Source organism: Geotrypetes seraphini, chromosome 16, assembly GCF_902459505.1.
Source record: "Geotrypetes seraphini chromosome 16, aGeoSer1.1, whole genome shotgun sequence".
NCBI classification, from domain to species: Eukaryota; Metazoa; Chordata; class Amphibia; order Gymnophiona; family Dermophiidae; genus Geotrypetes; species Geotrypetes seraphini.
Window position 1 is genome coordinate 3,838,820 of NC_047099.1, and position 10,434 is coordinate 3,849,253.

A 10,434-nucleotide genomic window follows, 5' to 3' on the forward strand; every position below is an offset into this window, starting at 1 on the left:
CTACTGACATCAAAGCCCGGAAATGGGCAGCACCTGGCTTCAGCAGCACTAGGCGATGCTAGCCGTGATTCAGGAAGAACCCTAGGCCTACTTTTCCAGCATATACGGGCCTTGGGAGTGGCACTTGTCGGTGATTGATTTGCGGCAGATGCCTTTGTGGATACTTCTCTCTACCAAAGGCACTCTTTTACCCTGGCTTTGACTAAAATCCTTTTAAAGGGCTAACTGTGTGCCTTATATAGACATCCAGAGGATACCTGAAGGGTGTTTAAAGGAGGCATCTACTTTCCTTTAAAGAATAGCAGCGTAACCAGATATAGACACATGTATGAGCTTAGGCACAAACGTTTATACCGGCTATGTGCGTAAGTTCCAGCGATATAAGTGTAATTTACAATATTCTATAAGTTACATCAGTAACTCCGCCCCTTGATCGCTTCCTTGTATATATCCTGGTATTCTGAATATTTATGCAGGCGACTAGTGTGGAAAGATTAGCACCTGCTGAGAGAATGATCTCCTGTCTGACTCTTAGGGGTGCAACAGTGAACCTCAACAGACTGGAGCTCAGAAGAGTCACTATTACTCCCAAAAGCAACTTCCCATTGGGCTACAGTTCACAGGTGTTATGTTGTTCCATGAATCCCTCACTAGAGAGTGGAATCGGTCCTTCCTGATAACGTGCTGTGGGTTTTACGCTCTCTGCTCCCATCAGCTACTTCCCGATGACTCTCTTCAATGCGTTTTTTACATCCTTGTTCCTCAGACTGTAAATCATGGGGTTCAGCATGGGGGTGACGGTTGTGTAGACCACAGACATGATTTTACCCTGTCCCTGAGAATAAGTCGAAGTGGGTTTCAGGTACATAGAGAAGAGGGATAAATAGTACAGGGAGACAACGGTGAGGTGGGAGGAGCAGGTGGAGAAGGCTTTACGTTTTCCCTCTGCAGAGCGGATCCTCAGGATGGCGGAGATAATGTAGGTGTAAGATATAAGAGTCACCAGGAAGGCGGGAAATGACAACAAAGCAGCTTCTAGAAATAATATAATTTCCGGGCCGGCTGTGTCAGTGCAGGAAAGCTTTAGCAATGGAATGAGGTCACAGAAGATGTGATCAATTTTGTTAGAGCCACAGAAGGAAAGATGTAGGACAGAAGCTGTGATCATCCCTGCGCTCAGAACGCCGGTGGCCCAGGAAGCGGCAGCCAGCAGGAGGCAGACTCGGGGACTCATGACAAGCGAATAGTGCAAAGGGTCACAGACTGCAGCGTAGCGGTCATAAGCCATGGCGGTGAGGAGGAAGATCTCAACACAGGTGGAGTCCATGAAGAAGTTCAGCTGCACAATGCACCCTGTGTAGGAAATGGACTTATTCCCCGAGAGGAGAATCCCCAGCAGTTTGGGAGTGATGGTGGAGCTGCAGCAGATGTCTGTGAGGGAGAGGTTGCTGAGGAAGAAGTACATGGGGGTGTGCAGGCGGGGGTCAGCGCAGGTCACTGTGATAATCAGAAGGTTCCCTAGCAGGGTGACCAGGTAGATTATCAGAAACACCAGGATGAGAGGATGCTGCAGCTGGAAATGATCGGAAAGGCCCAGAATGATGAATTCTGTCACCGTCGTCATATTCGCTACATTCAGTGGCGTCATGATTTTTGTCCTAATAATATAAAAAGAAATTAGAAACGTTACTGCGTGTGTGTTAAGGACCTGATGTCACTGATGTTACCTGCAACTTGTGGCCAGCAGTGAAAGTGGCTGATCGGCATTTCTCCGGGTCTCACATTCAGCTCATTAACAGGACATCCACTGTCCTCACCTTATGGTGAGGAGAGATTGTGCTGACAAAGGTCTCAGCCTATCCTGTGCCCAGGGGAAAAAGCTTTGGGAGACAGAAGTGAAATGTTAAGAAAACCCTAATCATGCAGAGACGAGGCCTTTTGTACCTGCCAAGAACAATTTAAGGGGTTCCCTTTTAGGGGCTGGCAAGCCGTTCCTGAGAAAAGATAACAGAGGGGACGATCGTCAGATAGGGAACTAGAGAGACAGCTGTGAGTGGGAAACGTTCATCCATTAAATGTTATTTCCAGTGGCTAATGAAATCTTCCCCAGATGGAAACCTGAAGGTTACACCGAAGCCCCCCCCCCTTGCAGTATAAGGTTGAGGAAAGCCAGAAACCCATGTTAAAAAGCAAAACATCTGCACCCAGCTCATCTGATGCAGATTATTTTGTTAATATGTACATTTTTATAATTAACCCTCCTTTTATGAAGCCGCATTAACGTTTTTTTATCATCGGCCATGGCGGTAAGAGCTCTGACGCTCATATGAGCGCTGGAACATTTACCACCATAGCCGGTGATAAAAAAAAAATGCTAATGCGGCTTAATAAAAGGAAGGGTAAATAATGATATTTGGGTCAGATTGTACCTATGGGGTCTCCCTGAGTGTACCCAATGTCTAACTATCTTGGTTTGGTGTTTTCGTTAATTATCCCTATTGTTTCATCTAACGCTGTGTATGTCTGTTATAATCCACCTAGAACTTTGAATAGTGTGGAATAGGAATGTAGAAAATAAATCAGTAAATTGATTTTTAAAAGTCTGTTTCTTCAAACAGGCTCCATCCAACTCCTGCACATCACATCCCCATGGTCAGTCGACTGAGTCATCATAACAGTCCATCGTAGCTAGCAAAAGAGGTGCCAGTTCTGACACGCCAGGTCATCCTTCAGGATCTCTGAATGACCTGCCCCACAATAGCCAGGAAATCCCCACCTCACTGCAACCAGCTATGAAATCTATGAAGGCAGAATTGGCGTGCAGAGCCTGGAGGAATGTTTTTATGAATCTTTCCTGCTATTTTAATGGCTTTCTCTTTTTTTTTTTTTCTATAATGATTGCAACCTGTATTTGCAGTACAGATGGTAATGGCATATCTAAGTACGAGGGGGTGCTGAAGAGTTCTCAGCCCAACCAAGAAGAGAATGGCGTGGATATAGTTCCATCAATGATCTTAAACAATGTCAAAAAAACAGAATTTTGTTTCTACAGGTTGGCCTTTAACGAAATAAGATAACAGCTACAGTGGCAAAATGACGCTTAGAATTTAGGAAGTTGGTTGATTGGACTGAGAACTTTACAGCACTTTCTTGTATATAATCAAAGTGAGCCAAGTAAAGGACAATGAAGTCCTTGTGACATCACTGATGAGGTTGGCTCTTATTGGTGGAATGTGGCATTATGACATCACACGACGGTGGTTACCAGAGAATGAAACGCTTCACACCACAAGGGGGAGCTGAAATGTTCTCAGCCCAACCAAAAAGAGAATGACGTGAAATATGGTTCTATCAATGATCTGAAACAACATCAAAACATAGAATTTTGTTTCTGCAAATTGGCACGTAACAAAATAAGATAACACTCTTTTCAGCTACAGTGGCAAAATAACGCTCAGAATTTAGGAAGCTGGTTGGTTGGACTGAGAATTTTTCATCACCCCCTCCTAAACTAAACTAATCATTGGAGACTGTATGTTTACTGTATCAGACAACAGAAAACGTGCCAGTACTCAGTTCCCCCAAGTACCCCCTGAAAAAAGCCCTGCATAAACGCATTCTATCTACGTTAGCAAATAATGTGTTTGAAATATTTTGGCTGCTTCTGGCTAGGAGAGACTGACCTCTGCCAAAGCTTTAAATTGTATGTGATGAGATAGCGTGGCTCACTGAAGGGTTTAGAGTAGGGGGGTCCTCTCACCTGTCTGGCAGCACCGTCTCCCCAGCTTCATTGTGGGTGTGGGAGGAGAGGATAAGTCAAGAGTCTTAAATACTTTAAGAATGAGATGTGGAGAGAAAATTGTGCACTGTTTATTTGGGAAATCAGAAAGTCTCACCGGCAATTAAAGGATGATTTTTTTTTTTTTTTTTTGCTCTGAGCTTGAGTTCCCCGGAAAGTTTAGAAATGATTGATCCGTGGGGAAAATAGGTCTCTGATTCTGGGTCTCTGATTCCCCTTTGCTCCAGGGGAATACACTGTTCACTGGAGCAACTTTGAGGAAATCTGACCTATATTTCATTTGTACTGATCATGGGTCAGCGCTTGGGGGTTATGAATTCATTTGAACACCCTCCCTGCCCATATCTTTCATTTACCCATAAATTCCACTTCTAAGCCCAGCACTCAAGAACAGATGAGTTGCCATTCTGGGACAGACCGAGGGTCCGTAAAACCCAGTATCCTGTTTCCAACAGTGGTCAATGCAGGTCACAAGATCCAAAGCAGTAAAACAGATTTTATGCAATTTATCCCAGGAATAAACAGTGGATTTTCCCAAGTCCATCTCAAGTTTTCTGAAGGTCATAAAAATTGCCATACGCATTTGAAATGGATCCTAAGATGAATTGGAACCCTGGAAATCAGATCAGGACAAATCTGGGAAAATCCACCCAGCTGGAAATCACCTCAGGACTGAGCTGGGAATATACCTCCAACTGGAGATGACATCATGTGGTGATCAGTTTTCTTATGTTTAAATCTGACAGCCACTTCTTTTAATTTGCAATCTACAGTCACTTCCGCTGAGTTTTATTTTCTTTCTTGTTGGTTAGCTCTTTTGAAGCAGCTCTCAAGAAGAGAGAAACTGAGCGAGAAAGGGGGAAGGCGTGTGACAATGGAGAATCACAACACGAGACAGATGTCGGGAGAAATTGTGCACAGCAATCTGAAATTTTCATAACTCTCAGAAGGCCGCAGGGCATCTTGGCAAGAAAGCACTGGTAAGAGCTTCTGGGGATTGATGTTTGTCTGATTTTATTTATTTAAGTATTTCTAGACCACTTATAGCCTAAGTGGTTTACATTCAGGTACTTAAGCATTGTTCCCTATCTGTCCTAGTGGGCTCACACTCTATCTAATGCCTAGGATCACCATGGGATTTGAACTCACAATCTCAGGGTGTGGGACCTGGATTGGCCACCGTGAGAACGGGCAACTGGGCTTGATGAGCCATTGGACATTAAATTTGCACACACAACTTAAATCGTCATATGTGGACGGTCATAATCAAAAGAGACATCTAAGTTCGATTTGGATGTAGGGTGCGAGTTGCCCAAAGTCGGCAGGGCACAAATGTCCATTCTCGAAAAATATGTCTACAGTATGCGTTTTTTGAAAATCGTCTATCTGTACATCCAGGCGTTTGATCATCCAAACCGCCACTCACCAAATATTCGTCCAAGTTCCGAACACCCAGAACAAGACCTTTTGTACGTGGGAGGGGCCAGCAATGTGATGGACTAATCACCCAGACATGGCAACAGAGCAGTGGAGGACCTTACAGAGTACTGCTGTGAAATTCACAAAAAGGGTGCCATCCCAATAGCCCTTATGGCTGCAGGTGGCACCTATATGGCAGTACAGTAGGATTTGGGTTTTTTTTTGGTGGGCTCACATTTTCCATCATGAATGTAGTGATTAGAGTGGCTTATGGGCCTGGGTCCTCCGCTCTATGGTTTGCTAGCCCAGTGTTTCTCAATCTTTTCAAGCCAGGTACCCCCTAAGCCTAAGAAATTTTAGGAGGCTTTACATTATTATTATTATGTTATATTGATGTTTGATTTGTTGTATTATATGTTATTTCTTCCATTTGTGCATCGCATATACCTATACAAGCTCTAGGCGACATTACAGAGGAAAGGGTTAGAAGAGGGTAGGGAGGACTATGGAGGGCAGGAAGGAGTGGAGAGGAGAGAAGCATGTCGAATATTTCATAGATAGGAGCACCATCTATATAAATGATATCGAAATGAATTAAAGGAATATGTACAAAGGAATTGAAGGGAGGAACCGTTAAACAATAGAATTCAGTTAATAAAATAAAAAAAATAGGGGTAAAAACAATGGAATTAAATTTAAAATAATTCATAAACTGGGGGAAAAAAAATCAAATAAGTCTGACAGAAGTCCAATTTCCAGAAGCAGCTCTGTTGCCTCAGCATATTTTAAATAATCCCAATGGCAAAAGTCCAGATGGGACAGATATCAGCTTGGGCTTTCCAGCTGCTGCAGCCCCGACTCATCACTTCCAGGAAGAAGATGCACAGAGATAGAACAATCCAGCGCTAGGCCGCACTGCTCTCGGTGGGCGGTGGATGCTCATGGGCAGCTCCCGAAGAATATGGCACTCTGCCTTCATCGGCAGATAACCGGGAGGAGGAGTCCAGGGCACGGCCCCACTCCAAGGATCCGGAGACACCATCAGCAAATCCCCAATGAGAGAGCAGATGCCGCCCCCATCCTAGGCAACAACCAGCAGCAATCAACCATGCCTCCACTGGTCCCGCCTCCAGCAATGATATCCCTGCAATGATCTCCAGTCACCACACGCAGGTAAGAAGGGCCTCTGTTGTCTCTCTGTCTCTTCCTATTATATATTTTATTTTTTATAAACTTCTTTGGCAATTTCAATTTGCAGTATAGCAAATAAATTGATACTTGTTACTTATCTGTTGAAGCCAGAGGGGAATTTGTATGAACCGTTTGCACTTTCTTAAAGATCCCACGTGCAAGAGCTGCCCGGACCAGTGGTTTGAATATAGAGGAAGCTGCTACTTATTTTCGTCAGAAGCTAGGGGGTGGAATGACAGCAAAGTGCATTGCACATCACTGGGAGCATCTCTTCTCATCATTAAAGGCAAAAATGAAAAGGTAAACACCACAGCAAGAGAACTAACATTAGGGAAATAGATTCATTGGAACCAGGGACTTGTACTGACTGTATATAGACCCAAAATTGGGGGAGGGGTCCATCTCAATAAAAACTACAGACAGCTCAATCAAGTACTGAATGTACATTATAAAATACAGCCAAACCTTGGATAGTGAATAACGTGGTTTGCGAGTGTTTTGCAAGACGAGCAAAACATTTTATTAAATTTTAACTCAATAAACAAGCGTTGTCTTGCAGTACGAGCATGTATACGCGCGTCATGTCAAGCACACACAATATACATGTGTCACATCGCTGATTGCATCACTGAGCGCGGCTGAACGTAATACAAGCATCACACCCAATTCATCCGCAGTGAAGTGACTGTTCGAAACAGGCGAGGTCTTACAATGCAAGTACATACAGTGCTGTATTTTGTATTAAAGGTTTTGGGTTGTGGAACGAATCATCTGACTTTCCATTATTTCCTATGGGGAAATTTGCTTTGATATAAGAGTGCTTTGGATTACAAACATGCTTCTAGAACAAATTATTCTCGCAAACCAAGATTTTAATGTACCTCCATGTGGAAAACACAACATTCAAAAACATAGCTCTGTCAGGGTCTGATTGTAGATTCTCCATGTAGGGGAAAACAAACATTTCAAAGCCAATAACTTCTAAGTATTATAGTCTCCAGTGGGGGAAAACTGGACATTCAGGACCATGGACAGCGCAATCAGGTACTGAATATGTATTGCAGAAACCCCCATAGGGAGAAACAGGGTATCCAGAACCATAGACAGCTCAATCAGGCTCTGACTGTGCCTTATAAACCCATTTGAGGAGAAAGAGGGCATGGACAGCTCAATCAGATACTGATTCTCTTAATGGAGGTCTTCTAAAATACACATTCTCAGAGCCTGTATATTACAGAGTCACCATGAGGGGAAACAGGATGTTCATACACATGGACACCTCAATCATGCTGTGACTGTGCATTATAGACCCTATAGGAAGGAACATGATATTCAGAGTCATGAATACCTCAATCAGATATTGACAGTTTATTATAGATTCCATTGGGAGAGGCAGGACATTCAATAATAAGCTAAAGAGGAAAGGCGGAGGTTGATGGGTAAAGACTATTTTTTACTTCAGCTGACACTGGGAGTGGAGGTGTGGCCAAGTGGCTAAAGCAGCTGCCTCAGCACCCTGAGGTTGTGAGCTCAATTCTCACTACAAGTTCCTTATGACTCTGGACAAGTCACTTAACACTTTGTTGTTCCACATAAACCACTTTGATTGTGTAAATCACACAGAAAAAGTCGTATATCTAGTTCCATCCCCTTTACTCTATTTTGGGTTTCTACATGGGAAATGGGTCATCCAGCAGCATGGATATCCTTGAGAACCTGGAGGAGTCCTAATAACTTAGTAAATGATGGCAGATAAAGACCTGAATGGTCCATCCAGTCTGCCCATTAGTTATATCCATTAAAAATACATGATTAAATTGACTTGACTCTTCTTTGATATTTCTGGGTCATAGACTGTAAAGTCCGCCTGGTATTGTCCTAGGTTCCAAATGCTGAAGTTCCATCTAATCAAGCCATTATGACATCACTGCTGAGGTTGGCTCTTAAGCATTGGTGGAATGAGGCATTATGACATCACAATCTCAGCTCTGGAATGTTGCTACTCTTTGGGTTTCTGCCAGATAACATAGTAACATAGTAAATGATGGCAGATAAAGACCTAATGGTCCATCCAGTCTGCCCATTAGTTATACCCATTAAAAAAACATGATTAAATTGACTTGTCTCTTCATTGATATTTCTGGATCATAGACTGTAAAGTCCACTTGGTATTGTCCTAGGTTCCAAATGCTGAAGTTGTCGTCCAAGCTCACTCCAGCCTGTCCAACCATCTTGTTTACAGGATATCTACCATAAAGTCTGGCCAGTAACATCCTCATGTTCCAAGTTAGTGGAGTTCCCATTGATGCCCACCCCAGCCCAATCCTACACCAAATCATCGCATATGAGACAAAACCATGCAAGTCTGCCCAGTACCGGCCATAGCGCTTTAATTTACATTCTTCATTTTCTAATTAGTGATCCTGTATGTTTATCTCACGCTTTTTGTATTCCATCACCGTTTTCCTCTCCACCACTTCCCTCGAGAGGGCATTCCAGGCATCTACCATCCTCTCTGTGAAAAAGTCCTGCGGAGCTTAGGGCCTGCATTTCTACTGCATTGATACTACTCTTAATCAGTGTTCAAAAAGCGTGGGATGAACACAGATGATCTCTAATCAGAAAATAATGGTATATATTGAAGAACTAAGGCCAGTACTGGGCAGACTTGCACGGTCTGTGTCTCTATAAGGCCGTTTGGGGGAGGATGGGCTGGGGAGGGTGTAGATGGCTGGGAGGGTGTAGATGGGCTGGAATGAGCTTTGACGGATACTTCAGTAGCTGGAACCTAAGGGGTTTGGATTCTTGCCCAGAAATAGATAAGAAGAAAAAAAAAATCAACACATTTTTAGACTGAAGCAGATTGGGCAGACTGGATTGACCATTCAGGTCTTTATCTGCCATCATCTAATATGTTACTATACCTTTACTGGGGTAGAAGATAACATATACATTGTGCATCTTCCTCTATGCTGGTCCTCTTCCTTCTTTTGCTTCAACAGTTGTTATCCTTCGACTGACTCCTCAGTTTCTGGTGCTCATGACTCCGACTCCACAGCCCTGCTTGAGGGGATTGAGGGATATAGATAGAGGTAGAGATAGGTTATGAAAGGGTATAGATAGAAGGACAAGGGGGATTAAAGGGTTTAGACAAGGATCACCTTACAGGTCATGGACCTGATGGACCGCCGCGGGAGCGGACTGCTGGGCGCGATGGACGCAATGGACCTCTGGTCTGACCCAGCGGAGGCAACTTCTTATGTTCCTTTTACTAAGCTGCAGCAGGTGCTAACACAGCAAAAATGGTCTCGCAGAGGATGGGCTACAGCATCCTTCATAACTTTTAACATTTGTTTGCACTTATCTTGCCATGACTAGTTAGCACATGCACATTCCTGTGTGCTAACTGGTTATCGCAAGGTTAATGCAGAAGCCATTACCAGCACCTAAACAGGAAGTGATAGGAGCTCCCGAATTAATTTTTTTAATTGGCATTGCGCTTAATAAAAACAGTGCATGGTCATAAATGAAACGCATTGAAAAAAGGCCTCTTTATGGTCGCACAGGAAACTGGCTTGGCACGCGAAGCACATTTTTTAGAGCAGCTTAGAAAAAGGGCCTCTGTGTCCTGGAATTATAGACAAAGCAATGTGCCCTGTTGCTCTGTTTCATTGCACAGAAGGTTAACAAATAAATGAAGTATTAACCAAACAAATGAAAAAACTGCAGCTGATGTCGAACACAGCAGCGAGATTTATGTTATAAACTAAAATTAGCATAATCAGTCCGTCCCTGCAAGAAGTTATCTTACAAGTCTGCCAAACTCCATTTCAAGATCCTTTGTTCAATATTCTTGTAATTTATAGATCCTCAGAGGGCCACCTCGCACTCAAATGTGTTTCATAGTGCGGGGCTTTATGCACCCTTTCGTCACTGGACCTGTCTTTTGAATTGTGTATAACATACGTTTTTCAATTATGATTAAAGTATAGAATATACCAAAAGTACTTAGCTTTTTAATTGAC

General features: G+C 43.3%; 1 protein-coding gene across 1 annotated transcript; it reads right to left on the reverse strand.

Moving 5' to 3' along the window:
- Positions 1-715: 715 nt before the first annotated feature.
- Positions 716-1,648, reverse strand: LOC117350364 (olfactory receptor 5B21-like). The gene has a single exon (XM_033924634.1). The coding sequence runs from the start codon at positions 1,646-1,648 to the stop codon at positions 716-718; it is 933 nt and encodes a 310-aa protein (XP_033780525.1).
- Between the last annotated feature and the right edge of the window lie 8,786 nt (positions 1,649-10,434).

Bases quoted from the DNA above. Each gene is read 5' to 3' on its own strand.
- LOC117350364 (XM_033924634.1), bottom strand. From the start codon at position 1,648: ATGACGCCACTGAATGTAGCGAATATGACGACGGTGACAGAATTCATC.